At 45.7% G+C, this 21,613-nt stretch overlaps 1 protein-coding gene across 4 annotated transcripts; it reads right to left on the bottom strand.

Annotated features, from left to right (window-relative positions):
- Positions 1–241: 241 nt before the first annotated feature.
- On the bottom strand, positions 242–20,446 carry MFN2 (mitofusin 2). Of its 4 annotated transcripts, XM_074975711.1 has the most exons (20): positions 20,387–20,404; positions 19,894–19,937; positions 18,866–18,993; positions 12,103–12,281; positions 11,328–11,463; positions 10,556–10,718; positions 9,894–10,018; positions 9,498–9,606; positions 9,303–9,410; positions 8,658–8,811; positions 8,332–8,399; positions 8,029–8,150; positions 7,363–7,489; positions 6,931–7,035; positions 6,241–6,343; positions 4,513–4,733; positions 4,222–4,371; positions 3,081–3,277; positions 2,527–2,661; positions 242–1,643 (listed from the first exon to the last, which is right to left on the bottom strand). In XM_074975711.1, exons 4-20 carry the CDS (start codon positions 12,275–12,277, stop codon positions 1,574–1,576), a joined length of 2,268 nt encoding a protein of 755 aa, XP_074831812.1. In that variant the 5' UTR covers positions 12,278–12,281; positions 18,866–18,993; positions 19,894–19,937; positions 20,387–20,404; the 3' UTR covers positions 242–1,573. The 4 variants fall into 4 exon arrangements, with proteins under 4 accessions (XP_074831812.1, XP_074831811.1, XP_074831813.1 ...); XM_074975710.1 differs by lacking the exon at positions 19,894–19,937 and having other exon boundaries at positions 20,387–20,446; XM_074975712.1 differs by lacking the exon at positions 20,387–20,404 and having other exon boundaries at positions 19,899–19,937.
- Positions 20,447–21,613: the final 1,167 nt, after the last annotated feature.

Here is a 21,613-nt window from a genome sequence, read left to right as displayed (position 1 = left end):
ACATTGACGCGGCTCATCACCACGTGACTCGTCCAGACGGGGCTCCTTTTCTAAAGGACCCCACCTACTTCAAAGTCCCCTTATTCCTATGAACAGATGGGAATAAGGGGATTTTGAAGTAGGCGGCATCCTTTCGAAAAGGAGCCCCGTCTGGACGAGCTGCGCGCCAGCGAGCCGCGTCAATTTTGAAGTATGGCAGCTGCCCGCATGCTAATGAGGCACTGAATATGCATTTCAGCGCTTCATTAGTAAACTCTGAAATGGCCATTTGCATGGCTATTTCGAAGTTTTTGGCTAGTGTAGACGTAGCCTGGAATGGCAGAAGACTGCATTCCAATGCGTGCATTTTAAAAACCTCATTTGCCTACATACTTTGTAAAATAGCTACTCACATGCTGCCAACTGGCCCAGCTCAGATCCTGCTTAGCTTCATCAGTAAGATACCAGTTTGCCATTTGTCATCAAATGTGACTGCTAGATCCTCTAACTCCACAGCAACTGAACAAAGTCGGTAAGTTTTGTCTCTGAAGTAACACAGGGCTAGGCAACAGAGCTGACAGCCAGCACAGGCAAGGTTGGGGAGGAGGTGGCTTCTCGCCCTAGGAAGGGCCAAGGGTAAAAGGGGCGGGGCTTAGGGCAGTCAGCCTTTTCTCTCCACCACACTTCCTGAGAGCGCAGATGGAGCATTTCAAAAGCAGCGCAGAGCTCTGGCGCTGCTGCTACTTTGGCAGCTGCAGTGGCCAGCAATCCAGGCACCTTTCAAGGGCCGGGGGTCAAGGGGGCAGAAGCCCATCCCACTGGCAGGCTTGGGGCTAGGCAAAGAGCTTTCTTAAACTGAAGAGATTTGAGGAGGAACATGACCCAAACTTTAAGAGACCATAAGAAGTAGCTTACTACAGCAAGATCCCAACAAAAAAAGATTGGTTTCTCTGCTCCTGGGGTTGAACATTCCCAGTGACACTTCTCCATGGAAAGAGAAAGAGCAGTGAGTCTCTCTCCTGTGCTATTGCAGTTGAAGAGCAGCTGAGAAGTATGGATAGGCCTCTGCATGGGCTGTTAGAGTATTATATGGGCCTCCGTAAGCATGGGAATGGAGAAAAGGTCTTGTTTACACCAACAGCTGCTTTTCACACATATCTGATCTTGTGGCTTTGTACCTCAAAGAATTATCAAGACCCATCTTTACCTATTAAGGTTATAGTTCATCAAGGGGAAGCTTTGTGAGACTATATCTGAACTTGATAAAGTTTGGTGACTAGTGAGTTACCACCAACCCCCCACCTCCAACCAACTCCCATACTTCATCCTGCATTACAAAAGCCCCCTCTAAGTGCATGAAGCAGAAGTTCCTCCTGGAAGTAGTCTAATCTTCCCACAAGAAGGAGAGAGTTATAAACAGATGTGTGCTGAAAGGCTGGACATGATGAGGGGAAGCAGAATCCCACTGTTCACATGACGATAGGCCACTTAACAACTGGCTTTTGCTCAGGCTCCTTAGGGATTCCATCCCCCACCACGTTCTCTGCAGAGATTAAGAGAGCACTGAAGGGAAATGTTTTTTTGCTTTCCCACATTATCTGCTCTGCTGGAGGTACTGATGTGTGAACATGTTCAGTTCACTGTCGAGCCAGCCTGCCTTATTCCTGCAAGAAGGAAGGAAGGAAAAAAAGAAAAACTCAGTTAGGCCTATGCATTGAAGTTAATGATCATTCGCTGCTCACTTTTACCTGAAAAATACATGAAAGGGACACAAAATTATCAAAGAATGGTAGGAGATGCCACAGGGTCCCATGATTAGATGCCTCTGTTCTAAGGTCAGGGAACTTGCATGAACTATAGGTTTTGGGGTTCAAACCAAAAATCTTAACTGCAAGTTTCAAGTGATCTCATTCTCTGTTTGTGGGAGTGGAACATTTAAGAGGGGACATCCCTGTCCACCTGGAATGGAGGCGAACAGCAAAAACCACGTGCCCTCTCATTTTAGGAGATAAGACTGGTTTCTGAAGGACTCTGTTAAGGACCCATATTTTGGGGGGGTTTGTGATCCTGACCAGATGTAGTCAGGAGAAAATAAAAAGTCCCAGATATCAGGCTAGTGCCAGAACACTAAAAATGTCTGCCAGTGCAGAAAAATAAATTTTTTCCCTACTCAAGAAGGAATGGGCTCAAGATAATTACATCACTGGTACCAAAGTTCCAGGACTATGCTGGAACTTTTCCTCTTACAGGCTGAGTGATAGCAATGCCATCTGTACAAAAGGACATACAACAAATATATTGTGTTTGTACATAGAAGATCTGTTCCCTTAGGAACTCTCATTGCCTACTTGGAAGATGCAGAGATCAATGACCATGTTTGCTTGACTTCAAGTGGGAGCAAGTTGATGCCACAATCTGTCAGGCACATCCTGACCCGAACAGTCCAGAAACTCTCTATGTTATATGTAATCACTGTGACTCCGCTAAAGACAGCACAGCATAGAGACAAATCTCCATGAATTTGCTGTCAGGAAGCAAAGATCTCACCTGAGCAGTTTTGCTTTGCTCTGCAACGAATCCAAGATTTCAATTTTTTTATTCATGGCAGCAATCTCCTGCTCAAGATTCTCCCGTGTGACATCCACCTGCTGACACAAGTGAGCAAATGTCCCAGCAAGTTCCCTAGAAAATGGAGAAAGGAGGGAAGAAAGGGGAGATCAAACTGTACAATGGTTTAATTATACCACCTCTGGAAAACCCAGTCTGACGACCTCTCTTTCCATTCCAGAGTCAGTGGGCAACAGGGAACTTACTGCATATTTTGAACAGTAGCATAGTAACCTCAGTTTTATATTCTTGACATTCCTGAAGAGTTAGTGCTCATGTTTAAAAGCACCCTGTTACTATGGCAACCAGTGATTTAGAAATGTGCACGATAAAGTTTCAATACTCGCTCATCCATCACTGCACGTTTTTAAGACGTGGAGCTCAGAAACTGTACTATCCTGTGGTAGCCAGGGTGACAGCTGGCCTCGCTTGTTTTAAGCAAAAGTACCTTGAAAAATGATGTAGAAAATATTAGTGGAATCAAAGCAACTCACTGTTGGACTTGGTGGCTGCAGTTGGAGCCTGTGTAGCTGACAATAAGCTGCAGCTTCTCACTTGCATACTCCACAAACTGGCGTTTGAAAGCTCTCTCCTTTGCCTTCGTAGTCCAAGTGAGGCGCTCATATACATAAAGGAGTCCATAAAGGCCAAGAGAGAGAGCAATCAGTCTCCACCCCACAGCCTTCCAGACCTGCAATGAACATAGTAGAAAGGTGGCAAAACTCAGCAGCCAACAATGATGCTAACATCTTATAATGGAACAAAAAGCAAATGTACATTTTTTGTTCCAAGCATAAGACACTGAGCTTGACTTACTGAGGGGAGGAGGAGGAGGAGGATCGCCTCTCTTCTGCTGGTTTCCAACCTATCCAGCGAGAACAACAATCTGCCTAACTACCCACCTGTCAGACATGTGTGGTACATGCATAACACACAGGAAAAAGGTCCATAAGTATAAGGGATCCCTTTCCTGTTCACACTATCCCTGCCTCTGAAGTGCAGGTAATTAAGCAAGAGCCTTTTTAAAGACGTCTATCCTTCCATCCCCAGGCCACGTCCTATAAGGACTAGGTGACTTGGACTCTAGTTCCTGCTCTAGAAAGAATTTACTGTGCAACTTTAGCTAAGTCTCTTGATTCCTAATTTTGGATGCCCCAGCATGAGGCATCCAGAGCTTGTTTTCAAAGGCGCTAAGCACCTACAACTCCCAGCCAATGGGCGCTGTGGGCCATCAGCATTCTCGGAGGGAAAAAAGAATCCACCCAAATTGTCTGAAGCTGGGAATTCCAGAATTCAAAGTACACAAAATCAGACTTTGGTTATGAAAGTGTCAGCCCCCACCTCTGTCTTAGTTACCCCATCAATGAAACCACCCGTGCTCAGACACATAGTAATTCATGTTTGCAAAATGCTCTGCAAGTGTTATTGTATCTTAACTCTGAGTCTACCCCCAATCTTCAAGTGCAATAAGCTCATTAGCTCTTCCCTTTTAATGTTCCTTAGATACACCACTCTCTGTAGACCAAGACACAAATACTCTGTCCATCTCTCACTGAAATGCAGGGTCAAAATACTTTTCAAATCAACAGTACAGCTACCACTGCACCGACTATTTCTCAGAGATTTTCAACCCACCACTCCACCAACCACGAGGATCCCCATGGAAGTTCTGGAAGTCAGTGATGCCAGTCCAGTCACCATGGACACCATCAGCTCTTCCTGGGTCATAGAACTCTGCGGTAAGGGAGGCAGGCTGGGATTTGCAGGAGTTAAAGGACGTTGAACCTAATCAGAACAGAAAAGGAAAAAAAAAAAAAAAAAGAGCCACAGATAAAAGGGAGAAGGAAAGCCACGGTTATTTCTTTCAGAGCTTTGACAGCCACTGAAGTCTACTAGACTCACTCAACACGTAATGAGAGGTTGTACCTGGTCATTATAGCCCAATAAAGCCCGGCGACTGTTCTTTGGTCCCAAAAACCGATTCACAAGCATTGTCCACCCAAGAGAAAAATGGAATTCAATGTCCTCCTGGAAGTCGGCACAGAGCTTGTCACAGTTCAGGTCATAGCTGAGCATGAAGCACTGCCGGGGGATCAGCATGTCTATCTGACCCCTTAGAGAGACTGGGAGAAGGGGCTTTAAACCATCTACAGAGATGAGAAATGGGAGAGAAGGGGGAAAATATCAGCATAATGGGGCTGACAGGAATCAGCACTGTGTTCGCTTTATTTTTTCAGTTGGTTTGTTTCTCTTTAAAAACAAAGCAAAACAAAACAAAAACCCTATTTCCTCATCTGACCCAGACCCACTTTTAGGATCTGTAATTTACTATGGCCAAATACAGCACTAAAGTCCCCAGAGCAGTCAGTCATTCTCCAACTTTCCATTCCAGGGACCATTTATAAGAGATCTTTCTGTGGACGTTTCCCTTGCTACCTCCCACAGCTTACTCATAATTATCTAGAGGACCATGAAAGTCTATGACCCATAGTCTGAGAATCTGGTATAAATAAATTGCCAGATGCATGGTTTACCCCCACTAACAATTCTATAAATTAGAACATGCTCAGACATTAGAAGTTGCTAATGCATCAAATCACCACCACTCAATTAATTAAAACCAATGGCCACTTCATTTACCTTGATCACACTCAATCCTGAACTATATTTGATAAAATAATTTTGAAACTGCTTCAAGAAAAGCACGGTTCCTGCCAGCTGTGGGCGGGAGCTTTGCTAGAGCATCCAGCAAAACGCCCCTGCAGTGGGACGAGCTGAAAATACTGTAAATTATGCACCTCACAGTATCAAACCTTTTTGCCGTAACATGGAGAAGATTCCTATTCCTGCAAAGAGGTCTTTGTCCTGTGCACCTTGAGACAGCACGATGTGCAAGCTGTTCAGCTAGTAGTGCTGTATTTTCATGGAATAAGCCTCATCAAAGGCTCTACTGTTTTTAAAATTTTATAGAACAGACTGCTCCAAAGCAGGAGGTGGGTGTGAAGCATCCATCTAGAATGAGTTTCATGACATGGAAAACACCTGAAAACAGGTATTTAAGAAACGCCATATAGACACTGAACTACAGTCTCTCTAAACAAGATAGTACAGACTGAACCTCTCTAGTCTGGCAACCTCAGGACCTGACCAGTGCCACAGCTGGCAGGAACCTTGCTTTTCCTGAAGTAGTTTCAGAATAATTTTATAAAATATAGTTCACGGTTTAGTGTGGTCAAGGCAAATAAAGTGAGGGAAAATTTGCTGGATCACAGGAGGTCAGTATTGTCTAGCACATTACCAACACTTCCACTGCTTACTGGGCTCTCAGAAGACCCTTAGGGATAAATTAGAGCTAAATAACAGCACAGAACTCCGAGAGCCAGGACTGGTGGCTGGAAACAAACTTTATGGGACCATGGGAAACTTGGCCGCATCCACGATACATGATTGTCAGGCTAACTAAAATCATGCTGGGATTACAGACGCTGCTGGATGGATTAGATTAGAGTGCCAGATTAGAGATGTTCAACCTTTATTATTTGAGACATTGCCATCAGTTCATCAGGCCTTACAGCTAATTTAAATCTGCATTGATGCAATTGCCACACTAGCCTTACTCCTGTTTGCCTGTAGTTCTTCACACGCCATACTGACCTATCATTTCTTGTTGCACAGTTTGCAGCGAAGCAGTTATGGCATTAGAGCACCGATCGGACATGTTACGCCCCAGGCCCTCCTCAATGTGTCGATGTAGTTCCTGAAACAGTCACAAGGCAACGACTGACACTGAAACAATCCAAACAAAAAAGGCATGGCTGTCCAGACACCGCATTAATTCCAAGTGCTGGAATTGCCCCAAACAGACAATTCTCAAAACAGGGAATTGTTTCTCCAAATAGGATGCATAAATTCTGTCCGTCCCAAATCCCAACATCTGTTTAAAGTTAGCTCAATATTGCAGAGGGAAGTGATTGGTCAGTTCTGTTCTTGTCTGCCCCTATGACCTCTGCTTTGGGAAAATGCCCCATATGAAAGTGCAACTTGATACGAGGTACATAGTGCCCTAATGTCATGTCCTGTACTAAGTACTACATATTATACAAATCTATTACAACTAGGTTTGTCTGGAAAGCCCCCATTCCTTTTTTGAGATGTAATGAAACTCTCGAAGGACAAAAAGACAAATATGAACGATTTTCACAAAGAAAGGAAACTGTGCCTATACCCTATGCATTTGAAAGTTTGGTAATTTCAACAGCTGAAACAATTACTGAGTCATCAGCACAAAAACCAAATTATTTAGGTTGTTGGCCCAACATGTTGAAAGGCAGTGTGGTTACTCACATTCTTGTAAACTTTGATAACAACTGGAGATGGATGGAAATCCGTTTGGTAGTCATCCACCAATACTGAGAGCCGCCTAATCTCTTCAGCCATTGCATTTGATACCTGAAAGAGCAGCCATACAACTCTCAGTACAGGGTTTTCTGGGCCACCAGCAGAGAAAACACATGACTATTCCAAGGACAGCTGAAGAAGTTGGTAGAAAAATTGATTTGCTTATAAGCACCAATGCAGAAATAAACCAGTTACCCCGATGACAGCCATAAGTCTCTACCACATATGTTCTAGCAGAACCCTTGAGGCTTCAGTGCTCATTCAGCCTGTTGGGTTTTCTCAGTTCCTTATCTGCCTCTCTTCTTCCAGGCAGCCCTTCACAACCCTCCTTTCATCCCTCTGTTTGGCCTCTAGGCCAAGGAAGCACCTGTTCCTTACCTGTCTCTCCACTTCTTCCGTGATCTGTTTTATTTTCACCTTGTAGTCTTGAGTGAGCAGCTCCAGCTGTTTGTCAATAAAACCCAAGCGCTCTTGTCGTTCTTCTCGCATCTCCAGGCAATAAAACCTGAGGAAAGAAGGAGCCCATTAGAAAGCAGCATGAGCACATCTCTGATCTGCAAGCTAAATGGAATCCCGAAGTTAAGACATTTGGAGGGAGCAGAGATCCTCTTTCCCAGGGACAAGCAGTAACAATATGTAAGACATGTTACACACAAGTGGCATACAAGAGAGATAGGAAGTTTCTCCATAATAATACATTGGAGGCAGGAATAGTGGGATGTGTCTTCCTGTCCAGTGCTCCCTCTACTTTTGCCATGTGTGTGGAATAAATTTAGTTATGGGCAACATAAGCAGATATACACCACTAACAGAAACACAAGCTGTGGACGCTTTGCAAATCAGATAGGCAGCACCTGAATTCTTCCTGGGCGGACACCCAAGTACTTAGCTTACAGGAAACAATGTTCCTGTCCCCAGAAATTGTATATGCTGCATTGTAATTTTAAAAACAAAGGCCTAATATTCATATTTTCCAGACTCCCTCCCAAAAATATGCAGCACAAGCTGCAGTCTCGTGCGCACTGGGTCTCTGCAGCTGCTCACCTCTGCTCCTGGGCAGCAATATGCAGGGAATCCATGATAAGACGAACATCTTCAGCAATCTGCTTGGCTCTCACTGTATGCTGCTCAAATTTTGTCTTCACGGCAGACTGTGAGATACATTCCTGTCGCACAGAGGTAGGCATCAGAAAACCAGAGGCACTAACACAGCTCTCTCCTGCTTCATTTGCTATCTAGGCCAATTGTCAGCCCAAATTTACCGGCTCTATTCTCCTTTCCTGCCCCCAAACCCTGCCAAGAGGGCTGTAACTCAAAGAGAAGGTTGGTATGAACGACTGGGCTTACCTCAAATCTTCTCTCGAAGTTTTGAAACTCAAACATTCTTACTTGAAATCCTTCTGCCAACGCACCACCTAAGAGGAGACAAAGTCACCATGGCAAGTTTATAGAAAGCGAACAGAGAATTTGAAGCATTTGGACGAAAAGCAGAAACAACTCTGGAGAGCTGGTTCTATGGACCTGCTGGAGATCTTCTCGTTTAATTTTGGCTTCTTTCTCCTCCCCAGCCCCCAGCGAATTTATGGTTAAATCACCAGTTGATTACTTGGGACAAGAGAATCTCTATCTGCCTGCACAAGTGAAATGGAAGACAGAGCTGGTAATTCTCCTACCTCCTTCCGGCATTCCTTGAGCTTTTTGAATCCTGGCATTTAGCACTTCCTTTGCTGATACAAAGAAGATGCGGTCCCCAACCTGCGCTCGATCCACTACACCCAACTCATCCACGAGAAAACTGGTGCAGCGCTCCATGTGCTGTCGACGGACCTGAAGGATAAACCCACCCGTACTATTTTAAAGTCTGCTTGACGGTCCATGTCATTGCATTCAACTAGATCAGGCAACCAATGCCCTCTGCAGGCCCTGTATAGTGATGCAAGTTTACAATAAAAATATTTTGCTCTTTTATAGTTTCTTGTCGCCCTCTTCTCACACTAAGCTTCACAAAACCCCTAGAGGACAGTTGAACACACTAACCATTTTACAAATACATAAATGGAGACCTGAAGACATTTAAGTGACCTGTCTCAGGTCCCAGAAATATCAGCGACAAAAGGAACTGAGAAATTCTGCATTCCAGATCCTTGCGATAACTATTAGGCCATACTTTTTCCGAACCCTTTGTTCCAGATGACTCCTCCTCACGGTAAGCAGTCTAAACTGCAAGAAAATCATCCCCTAACGCCACTAGACACTCCACTCAAACTGGGAATATCTACTGTGTAAGCAAAGAGCATCCATTTAGATACGGCACGAACCTCTTCCATGTATTCAGGTTCTGAAGCTGATGCATCCCAGCGGTTATTCAGAATAAAAATGTTGGGGCGAGACAGACGTTCATTCACTTTGTGGAAGAACTGCTTCTCCTAAACAAGGAAATCACATATCACTCTGCTAAACGTCAAAGCATTTACCCCAGACCAACAACCATTTGCAAGGGGAATTCAAGTTACCGTTTGCATCAGTGTGGACTCAGAGTTTGCCACCAACACAAATACATCTGCATCCAGACAAAACTTGTCGATCCAGCTGTCCAGCTCTGTGGTGACATCAATGCCAGGGCTATAGATAACAGGAGAACAGATGTCACTAGAGCTATGAAACTCAAAAATCTGATTAGCCAGAATTTCTCCAAAGAAGCAGCAGCACATTATATTTTCTTACAAAAGATGGTTTCAAAGGGTGTGGCTGCTCAGTGCAGCTAATGTCCATACTTGTGCTACACTCTGTCATGTGATTATGTAGTTCCGGAAATGAATTACTAAGTGGCACTCTCTTTGCATTTCTCAGTTCTCCTTCCAGTACACTTCATGGCAGAGGCTCCGTAGGGAGAAAGTGAAATCTCTCACCTGTCCATAAGCACCAGATCATCCTTTAAGAGAGGACATTTGGAATTGGGCCACATTACACTGACCAGGCTGCCAGCATTCAGAAGTTCATTTTGATGGAGGGCATGAGCCAGCTGATTGACTGTCTGTCAAAGAGAAGGAAGGGAGAAAGGATTGTTGGGAGTAGATTATATGTCTGATAATGTATTCTAGCAGTCATCTCCACACCTTGAAGTACTCACGGATCAGAAAAAGTGAAGACCCAAATGAACATCATTTGATCTGAAAAAGGGGCCTCCCCATAAAACTGCCCAAAAGTTCTTCATCTATGAGGAACCACTTGAGGGCAGGATTCCTCCCATTCTACCCAGTTGTCTCAGAGAAGTAGCTGTGTTAGTCTGTATCTTCACAAAACAAACAAAGCAGTCCTGTAGCACCTTAAAGGCTACCAATATTACTTATTGTGTAATGAGCTTTCATGGGACAGACTGAGATCCAGATCGGAAGAATGGGTCTCTCCCACAAAAGCTCATCACCTAATAAATAATATTGTTAGTTTTTACGGTGCTACAGGACTGCTTTTTTGTTTGATACAGTTTATCAAGAGAAAACTCCTTTCCAAAGGGCTCTTAGGTTAGGACAAAATCCATCTTCTTTATCATATATACTAATTAAGAACTTACCTTCACACTCCTCTTCTCCTCAGAGCCTTCAGTAAGAAGAAAGGCATCATGACCATCCGTCCCCTCCACACGAAGGAAACAATTAGTCGTGTGGCCAATCCCAGACGGAAGGACTTTATCCCACAGCATGGCATTTATCACTGTGCTTTTTCCATTGCTTGTCCTGGGGTTAAATGCAGATGGTTTACTGGGGTTCCCAAGACACAGCTCGGCTCCACATATAGCTACTCAAATCTCATGACCCAAGCAGTTCCAAGCGTTAAGCCACATATTAGAAGCATTCCATCAGGAAGGAACAGTGAAATACCACAGCAGCAGAGCACTCCTAACATGGATGTTTTGATTAACATGGATCTTTCCATCTCCCCTGAACAAAACAAGTCATACCCCTAATAGTGCAGTTGTGCTTGTATGTGCGAGTGTATACCTGTGCCAGCCTGTCGTGCTTTTTCACACTGTCAGAACTGTGCTAGAAGCAGTCCCTTGATGTAAATAAGACTACAGTGTATTAGCTGCCATAAGCAACTGGCTCATGAATCAGTACTAAAGGTATATTCTATTATTTCCTATTTTAATTCTATTCTAAATAGCGAAGGATTCAAAATGAAAGTGAGAGAATACCATGGATGACCAGACTTCTACATTTCAGGGTCTGGACAGTTTGTGTATAAAACCGTGTAAAACAAAAAAGCAGCCCCGTAACTGGCCATGATCGTAACGATCCCAGTTCCTTCGTCAAGAGCAGCCCAGGTAATAGAAGTATCTCACTCACCTGCCAAAAAAAGCCACTTTCATGTGTCGCCGTGCCAGCACCTCACTAATCCCACTGACTTTCGACAGGTATCCTTTGACCTCCAGTACTTGCTCTTCTGTGGTGACAGGGTCAAGTTCCACATTCCTGTGTGTTTCTGAAATGCAAATAAATTCCCCCAAACCCCATGAATTTCAGAAGCAATTTACCAACAGCAACTGGGTTAGGGTTAAAATAAATATGAATGAATCTAATCTAAGCCTCTAGAGTGTAGTTAAATATTTATTTGTATGGAAGCCAGACCCTACTTGTTTGAATGCCAAACAAACAAATACACCTTGCCTATACTCTGAAGCCTGTGTAACTAGCTGTGTAACTAACTATGCTCCTCCCTCTAAACAGATACTTCTGTTATAGGTGATATTTCACATGCTCCAAAGATCGTTAAATACATTGCTGTGCATTTCTTAACCTGTTAATGCCAGAAGCTGTCATATGTTCCCAGCAATGGAATGTTGGGACCAGAAGAACCAAAAGATTAAAGACAGGCCACGCTGTTTTCAAGTGCAAGATGAATTTCTTTTATAAGTATCATTGAACTATGAAAAAAAAAAATCTGAGATCAACTCTAGCATGCAAAAACCTGTGCCTTCAACCAAATGTGATGTGATTTTGTCTCTTTTATACATTCACAGTTCTAGTGATCACATGTAATCTAGCGTTTTGTGTGTGATGCATGAAATAAACGAAGCACAACTGTATACATGATGGCAGGTTACTCAGGCATACAGCTTACCTTCCAAAAATGTGGCACTCTCCTGGATATATGCAGCCAACTGTTCAAAGATGCCATTGATTTTCTTCTTGGCAGTGACAAAATGTTTGAGCGGAGAAGCATTTACCTCAGCCATGTGTCTTTTATCCTTCTTTACAGCAACTATGGACTTGGAGCGAGTGAACAACAGGGACATTGCGCTGTGGGGGGGTGGGAGAAATCTAATAAGACAAAATTCCTCAAATGCTATTTCTACCAAACTGAAGTTTTTCTCAATGTGTTTATTACCCAACATCTAAAAGTACAGCTACCTTGTTTTGAAGATCATCATCTTAAAGAGCTCATAAATTTCACAAAGTTAAGTGTGAGTAGCAGATCAATGAGACTCAGACTGGTTATTGCCACTCAGATTTCTTGCATGGAAAACGAAATCAGGGATGGAGAACTGGCCTGCGGCTTCTCTTGACCCTGCCCAGGAAGTCTGGGAATTCCCCCCCCGCAGAGGTGCATGCTGGCACTCCAGCCCCACAGGGATATGTGGGGTGGTGGGAGGGTGCACTGTGGCTAGGGCCCCAAGCCTCGTTGACCCAATTCAGGCAAGTGGTGGAGGGAAGTTCCCTGCAGTGCACAGAGCCACACAGAGCCAAGTGTGCCCCCCCCCAAACCTGTGCCAGGTAGATGTCCCCATCCCCTGACTCCTTTTGCCCAGACACCACATACATCCCCCACCAACCCAGGCCCCTCACCCCAGCCTACTCCTGCACCCCCCTTCCACCCTCAGCCCACACCGCCTGCTCCCACCCAAACCCTGCTCTTGCACCCTACCTACTGCCCAGACCCCACATCCTCACCTGCCCCCTCCAGTGCACTGAGCTCCTCATTTTTGGCACCACCCAAAGCTGATGGGGCCCCCCATAATCTACTAACCCCAGTCCCCCTACGCTCTGAGGTGGAGCTTGAAGGTGGTGAGGTGAATGCCTTTTTCCCCCCTCCAGACCAGCTGGGGGCCACATCTGTGAGGATCTTTTATCCTCTTCATTTGGGGGGCGGGGGGAACCCAAAGGCCAGTGAGGCTTTTTTGTTTTTGCACTTCTCAGTTGCCTGTGGCTCCCGACCACAAAAGGTTCCCTACCTTGATTTAGATTTTAAAACTCCATTTTAATTTAATTCTCATCAAATTTACATTTGATTGCAATTTCTGTTTCGCATGTTATTTCCACCAACCTACAGTCACTGAGAAACTCACCCAGAATACATGATGGAACAATCAGCTACAGTCATCTACTCTGAGAAAAGACAAGCGTACTTATAGAATCATAAAATACTAAGACTGGAAGGGACCTTGAGAGGTCATCGAGCCCAGCCCCCTGCCCTCATGGCAGGACCAAGTACTGTCTAGACCATCCCTGATAGACACTTATCTAACCTGTTCTTAAAGATCTCCAGAGATGGAGACTCCACAAGCTCCCGAGGCAATTTATGCCAGTGTTTGACCACCCTGATAGTTAGGAACTTTTTCCTAATGTCCAACCTAAACCTCCCTTGATGCAGTTTAAACCCATTGCTTCTTGTTCTATCCTCAGAGACCAAGAAGAACAAGTCTTCTCCCTCCTCCTTATGACACCCTTTTAGATACCTGAAAACCACTAATCATGTCTCCCCCTCAGTCTTCTTTTTTCCAAACTGAACAAGCCCAGTTCTTTCAGCCTTCCTTCATAGGTCATGTTCTCTAGACGTTTGATCACTCTTGTTGCTCTTTTCTGGACCCTTTCCAGTTTCTACACATCTTTCTTGAAATGTAGGTGCCTGGAACTGGACACAATACTCCAACTGGGACCTAATCAGCGCAGAGTAGAGCGGAAGAATGACTTCTTGTGTCTTGTTCACAACACACCTATTAATGCATCCCAGAATCATGTTTGCTTTTTTTGCAACAGCATCACACTGTTGACTCATATTTAGCTTGTGGTCCACTACAACCCCAAGCTAGATCCCTTTCTGCCATACTGACAGTCACACCCCATTCTGTATGTGTGAAACTGATTGTTCCTTCCTAAGTGGAGCACTTTGCATTTGTCTTTATTAAACTTCATTCTGTTTATCTCAGACCATTTATCCAATTTGTCCAGATCATTTTGAATTATCACCCTATTCTCCAATGCAGTTGCAACCCCTTCCAGCTTGGTATCATCTGCAAACTTAATAAGCACACTGCCTATGCCAATATCTAAATCATTGATGAAGATACTGAACAGAACCAGTCCCAAAACAGACCCCTGAGGAGCCCCACTTGTTAAACCTTCCCAGAAGGATCGAGAACAATTAATAACTACCCTCTGAGTACGGTTATTCAGCCAGTTTTGCACCCACCTTTAGTAGCCCCATCTAAGTTGTATTTGCCTTGTTTATTGATAAGATCATGTGAGACCGTATCAAATGCCTTACTGAAGTCTAGGTATACCACATCCACTGCTTCTCTCTTAGCCAGAAGGCCTGTTATCCTATCAAAGAAAGCTATCAGACTGGTTTAACATGATTTGTTCTTTACAAATCCATGCTGGCTGTTCCCTATCACCTTACTGCCTTCCAAGTGTTTGCAGATGTTTTCCTTAATTATTTGTTCCATTATCTTTCCTGGCACAGAAGTTAAACTGACTGGTCTGTAGTTTCCTGCACTGTTCTTATTCCCCTTTTTAGAGATGGGCACTATATTTGCTGTTTTCCAGTCTTCTGGAATCTCTCCTGTCTCCCATGATTTTCCAAAGGTGATAGATAAAGGCTCAGATACCTCCTGCATCAGCTCCTTAAGTTTTCTAGGATGAATTTCATCAGGCCCTGGTGACTTGTAGACATCTAACTTTTCTAAGTGATTTTTAACTTTTTCTTCTTTTTCTTTTTGAATTTTATCTTCTACACCTACCTCTTTCCCACTAGCATTCACTGTGTTAGGCATTCCTTCCTCAGACTTCTCGCGGAAGACCGAAACAAAGAAGTCATTAAATATCTCCACCATTTCCAAGTTTTCTGCTACTGTTTCTCCCTCCTCACTGAGCAATGGGCCTACCCTGTCCTTGGTCTTCCTCTTGCTTCTAATGTATATATATAAAAAGTCTTCTTGCTTCTCTTTATGCCTGCAGCTAGTTTGAGCTCATTCTATGCCTTTGCCTTTTTCATCTTGCTCCTGCATTCCTGTGTTGTTTGTCTATATTCATCCTTTGTAATTTGTCCCAGTTTCCATTTTTATAGGATTCCTTTTTTATTTTGAGATCATGCAAGATCGCCTGGTTAAGCCAAAGTGGCCTTTTGCCATATTTTCTCTCTTTCCTACACAGCAGAATAGCTTGCTTTTGGGCCCTTAATAATGCCCCCTTTGAAAAACTGCCAACTCTTGTCCGTTGTTTTTCCCCTCAGTCTTACTTCCCATGGGACGTTAGGACCTACCAGCTCTCTGAGTTTACCAAAATCCGCCTTCCTGAAATCCATTGTCTCTATTTTGCTGTTCCCCCGCTACCCTTCCTCTGAATTGTGAGCTCTATGAGTTCATGATCACTTTTACTCAAGCTGCCTGCCACTTGAAAATTCTTAATCAATTCCTCCCTATTTGTTAAAATCTAATCTAGAACAGCTTCCCCTTGGTAGCTTTTTCAACATTCTGAAATAAGAAGTTGTCTACAATGCAGTCCAAGAACTTATTGGATAGTCTGTGCCCCTATAACCACAGTGACTAAACACCTCACAATCTCAAGTGTATTCAAACCCCACAAACACCCCCTACTTATAGGACAGTGCTACCAAGGCAGAGAGATACTCTGTGACTTGCCCAAGGTCACAAAGGAATTCTATGGCAAAGCAAAGAATTGAACCGAGGCTTGCCACTTACCCTGGTAATAATCTAACCTCGCGTTATCCAGAACGCTCCCCATTTGCCACAAGGGGCAACAGGGAAGTGTATTGTGGTAAATGTGGCTCAGTGGGCTGGTGCGGCAGTTCCTCAGATGCCATGTGGTAGTGGCAGCTCAGGAGCTCAGGCACTGTGTCACGCAGCTCTCAGGGCTGGGCAGTTCTGGCAGTGTGGTCCTTGGGGCTGGGCACCTGACTGCAGGGGCGTACAAGTGGCAATCAGGTGTCTTGCTTTTGGACACCACTGATCTAACCACTGGCCATCCTTGCTTCTCTTTTTCTAATCTCTAGTGTCTTCTAATACAGATTAAGTTCAGCCAAAAGCACTGAGAATCTAAAAACATTATTTGATGATTTTGTTTGCAGCATTATTGCTGCTCTCCAGGATACTGAAGAGAGATAAGCTGGGGGAGGTAATATCTTTCAATATAGGGGTGAGCAAACGTTTTACATTGGGCTTGACTTTTTATCCCTGCAATTAGCAGGGCCCCCAACCTATCTAATGTAATCCAAACCGTCAAAAATTTTGGTTATGCTCATATGAAAAAGGCCCTTTTTGGCAAATGTAAGAAAATAAGTGTGTATGTGCCTCACTGGATTGCTGTTTTTCCACAAATAATTTGAGTATATCAGTATCACTTGTCTCTTAAGTAGATAGTTCAGGGTTGTTCTTTGCAAATAAGACAAATCAAAAAAGAGAAAACCCCGTATGCCGCAGAATATGATAGGCCATTGTCATGGTTACTACTCAATTGTGTGTGTTGGGTTATGCTGTTAGAATCACAAACAAAAGAAATTCAGGCTTTTTGTCTGCCATTTGGAAGTGTGATGTAACGTTGAATGCAGAATGTCTGTTTATTAGACATGTGCTCTGGACCCCAGGCAAACCTGGCATTTTAAACTCACAATCTGGCTTGTTGCTGTGAAACTTAAACAGTGAGTAGAGCTCAAGAGAGAAAATGTCTTAGACTGGCAACAAAATCCTGCATTCTGAAACAGACAGCAGAAAGTCATTACAAGTTCAAAGCCTGATCCTGTCAAACCCTTGCAGATACGGTCCTAACTCACAAGGTGAGTTCCACTGAAATAAATAGAAGTGTTCACCTTAAGCAGCAGCCCTCAGAAAAACAACAGTCTCATAATGCTTTAAACCAACTCCAAAAAAAAAAAAATCCTCTCTTTAGCTCACTCTTCCTCGCCCTACCCCCACCTTATCTGACCAACTCTGTAAGTATTAGAGCAGATAAATTCACCAGAAAACCCTCTCTCAAGGTTACCTATCACCCTTGTGCAGACTTTCCTTCCAGATGATTGGTTCTACTCCCCTTGGAATAGTTTTACCCAAGGACTTGCGCGGGGCGGGAGGGGGGAAGGGGGTGTCACGGAGAGAGAGAAGTGTGAATTCCTGTACCCGCCTCATGAGAGCCACCACTGAAAGCACAGCAAGGAACTCCATTTTGGACAACAGAAAAAACCCTCCCCCCTTTCTCCAGCTTCAGCATCTAGAGTGATCATGCAGAGTCCTATTTACTAAGTGCACACTTCTGCAGTTCCCCCTCCTCTATCCACTGACCTGGCCAGTCCCATGCTCTAAAGCCAGCTGTGGGGGCTGCTGCTGCAAAACCCCCAGCTCTGTGCACAAAAATGCCAGGGCGTATGCACAAAGTGCTGAGCTACGTTGAAAGACAGAGAAGAGGCTGGAGGAAATTCGGCTGGAGTGAGCTCAGCTGCCTGCAAGAACACTGAACCAGTTGGGAGTGGAAATGTGGTGGGGAAGCCAGCAGATGCCATGGGGGTGCAATCACACTACATCCCCTTACAAAATTTCACATACCCCACTTTGTTCACCCATCTTAATAGACCAACTTCTGTTAGCCCACTGAAAGATATTACCTCGCTCACCTTGTGTCTCAATATTGATAGCATTTTAATTTTGGAGTACTTCCAAATGCTAGAGAATGTGGCATAGGTATGTTGAAGTGTTGCAACTCCATTATACCGATGAGGAAATGGAGGTGAACAAAGACTTTCTCAGGGGGAGGGATAGCTCAGTGGTTTGAGCATTGGTCTGCTAAACCCAGGGTTGGGAGCTCAATCCTTGAGGCCATTTAGGGATTGGGGTAAATAGATGTCAGGGATGGTGCTTGGTCCTGCTAAGAGGGCAGGTGAATGGATTAGATGACCTTATGAGGTCCCTTCCAACTCTAGGAGATGTTTATCTCCCACAGTTAAAAAATAGATCAGAGAAGTTCTTAGCTTCATGCCCTTATCTCCAAGTCACTCCTATGCTGCCTCTTTAGCACAGCAGGAATTATACAGACACCAAGTACAAAAACACTTAACTTCAGTCTCAGAAAGCAATTAGCATGCATTGGGGCAGCTCCCTAGATCACCAAAACAATCATTCCTCCAAAACAATAGCTGCATGGGGTCAGACCAGTGCTCTATCGAGCTCAGTAACCTGTCTTCCAACAGCAGCCAGTGCCAGATGCTTCACAGGGAATGGACAAAAATGAAGGATAAAAGGCACCACTCCAAGGTTCCTAAAAGTGCTATTAAACAAATATCCCAGAAAAATTCCTTCAACGGCTCACTCTAGTGCCCCTGCATCCAACTGTGCTGCAATATGAAAGAGACTAAGCCCTTTGAGGGAATCTTATGGAAAAAGAGATGTACCCTTTTGATTAGCATTGAGGGAGCATGTAGCCCGTTACAAGAGCTCAGACAGAGACCCCCGCTATAGATAAGAAACAAAGGAGCACCTCACCCTCCGTATTCTCTGCCCTTTCATGAACAGACCTTTCCCCACTCAGTGACTCTGCCCCTTCTGGGGGTGGGGGAAGAAAGTAGGTGGAGAAAGGAAGGGGCTGCAAACCTCGCTTACTTTCAGGGTAAGCCTTAAGTTTTCACAAGCCAGGCATGGTCAGCTTCCTCTGTCCTGCGTGTCAGTGACTGCTTTCCACTCTGGGTGGGGCTCTGGGTGGCAACTTCGAGGGTGATGTTAAATTCAGCCTGTCCCAGTCACAGAAAAAATGAGATCAGATGGTGCACAAAGTCACATGACAGTGTGAGGTGAGTGGCTGTGGAGACAGGCAATCCCGAGACTTGCACACATAAGCAGGGCTGTCCTCGGGAGGGCGTGGGGCCTGGGAGAACCCCCCAACTTCAACCTAGACTCTGCTTCTTTCCTCCTCTGCTCTGCCCTACTCCATCCCTGTCCTCAAACCTCCACCCCTGCTCCACCCTACTGTGCCTCTTCCCACCCCTGCCCCTATTGCAGCCTTTCCTCAAACTGCACCCCCCATCCCTCAAGCAACATGGTTCAAAGTACCAGCAGGAAGCCAGGCATCTGCAGCAGAGTTGAGCCCTTCCCTGCACTCACTAGCAGTGACAGGAAGCAGAGCAACCAAACCTCAGCCCACTCTGCTGGCTCCCAGACATTTTACTCTACTTCCCCAACTCCAGGGAGCATGGGGACAGCTCCACCTCATCCCCTAAATCCCACTCCCTGAGCAACAAGGCTGGAACCGGGTCACCACACTTCCTGCTACTGCCAGTGAGTGCCAGACTCACTCCCACACACCCATGCTGCCTGGGTCCTATAGAACTCTACATACTGTGACTCTGCCACACTATTTAGGTACACAGCCCATGCACACACCCGGAATGAATGCATCTTGCACATGCAAGTGTGTATGCCCTGACCTTCTCTCATACCCCGAACACAGTAGCCAAATTCTGAGCCTACATGCCACACACACATGGATGTGCACACCCTAACTCCACCTGAATACGGTGTACATACCAAGCCCACGTGCCACAACATGAGCACACACACCCCAACCCTGCCGTGCAGCATGCATACCAAGCTCACATGCCACACACACGTGAGGGTGCATGCCCTAACCCCACCTTACTCTAGCGCCAAGCACACAGTATGCAGGGCCTGAGTCCACCTGCAACACACAAGCACGCACATCCTACGGCCGCCAATTTTGGCTGGACGTATTCCTGGGGATTTCGCCACCCGCCCCCATTCTCAAATTAAATATAATAAACTTGAACTGCTGGAGACTTAGGGACAACCCTGAAGTTTTGACAACTTTAACCTTGACCCCGCCCTCCTCCTCCTCCAACGTGCACACCCTGAGCCATGTGCAACGCACAAGTACGAGCGTGCACGGGCCCCCGGGACCCCGAGCGCCTTGCACAGGAGGGGCTGGCGCGCGGTCGGGGGGGGAGGGGCTCAGCCTCGGCAGCTGCTCCCCTGCGGGGGGGGGGGGAGTGTCCGCGCGGCCCCAGCTCAGCCTGCTGCCGCCACCTGCTATCGGATCCAGATCCCCATCCCCGTCACCAGCCCACGCGCATCCCCACGGCCGCCGCCCGGCTTTTCCCCTCCTCTCACCTTCACTTTCTCTCCGGCCGAACAGCCATGACACCCCCGCATCGTCATCGGAGCGCGCCGAACCAGACGCGTCACACCCTCAGCGACAGGACGGGGCCCAACCCCGAGAAGAGGCTCATCCCCAGTGTATTATGGGAAGGGTAGTTCAGGCTCGCCCCCTTTCCCACGGCCTTATGGGAGACGTAGTTTGAGGGTCCCTGGCCTCAGCCCAATGCCTGATGGGGATTGTAGTCCTCAGAGGTTGAACTCCCTGCTGAGTGATTGGGAGGCGTGCGCTGGTGGGAGCAGCAGCTGCATTGCTGCAGCCCTCGGGGCCCTGTGCAGCGGGGCAGACAGGGCCTTGTGCCAGCCTGAGGGAGTTACACCCCCGTCTTAACCCAGCCCAGACGGTGTCACCACCCCTTGCCCAGGGCTCTGCCAGCTCTGTCCCATTGCCCCCAAAGCTGGGAGGACATGGAGATTCTGGAGAAACAGCAGACCGAGGCCACCAAGCCCACGTGGCAGTGAGCAGGCTCAAGTAGGAATGGCCCCGTGTGGAGGCATAGCTGAGCAGCAAGCTGGCTGGGGGCTGGGGGATGCTGAACCCAAAACTCTCTCACCTGCCCTCCTGGAGGTGAGAGAGGAACCCAAATTGAGCCCAACGGAAGAAGAAATAGTGGCTGAAATACGTTGAGAAGAGGCCCCGCCTGGAAATGGGGTTGGAGGTGTAGAACTCCCTCTGCTTCTCCTCAGGACCTGCCCTGCCACCTCCAGCACCAGCATTTTATTCCATTTATTGTATTAAACAAAATGTCCAAAACTCCACTAACCTCGTGACCCAATGGCTGAAAACCACTGAAGCCCAAAGCCAGTCTGTCCCTGCCCCCGCCCCCCAACCCCAGTCACGGGGAAGGGTTCCCTTAGAAACCCTCTCTCAGCTAGTTACACTGAGAGCAATTTCTTTTGTTTCCTTATGGATTTTTTGAAGCCCATTGTTCTTCAAAAGAGTAAGATTAGGGGTCATATTTTAATTATTTCACTGAGATCCTCTTCCACAAGTAAGGAATAGGGCATGCAGTGAAAATACAATTATCAAATGGAACATCTGGAAATACTTCATTCTGACAAACATGTCCTACAAATATTTGATTCTTGAATCAAACCTTGGACAAAAGGTTGTTACAATTTAGGTATTTTCTTCTTTACTACCTGAAAATAATTGAGGGTCATCACCTTCCAGAAAAATAT

The sequence above is a fragment of the Carettochelys insculpta genome, chromosome 23, assembly GCF_033958435.1.
Source record: "Carettochelys insculpta isolate YL-2023 chromosome 23, ASM3395843v1, whole genome shotgun sequence".
Taxonomy (NCBI): Eukaryota; Metazoa; Chordata; order Testudines; family Carettochelyidae; genus Carettochelys; species Carettochelys insculpta.
The sequence above is the reverse complement of the archived record's forward strand: the minus strand, read 5'-3'. Positions and strand labels throughout refer to the sequence as shown.

Coding starts and splice junctions, on each gene's coding strand:
- MFN2 (XM_074975710.1), bottom strand. CDS start 12,277: ATGTCCCTGTTGTTCACTCGCTCCAAGTCCATAGTTGCTGTAAAGAAG. Junction 9,607..9,893: donor GATCTGGTGCTTATGGACAG/GTGAGAGATTTC, acceptor TGTTATCTATAG/CCCTGGCATTGATGTCACCA. Junction 6,344..6,930: donor TTATCAAAGTTTACAAGAAT/GTGAGTAACCAC, acceptor TGACTGTTTCAG/GAACTACATCGACACATTGA.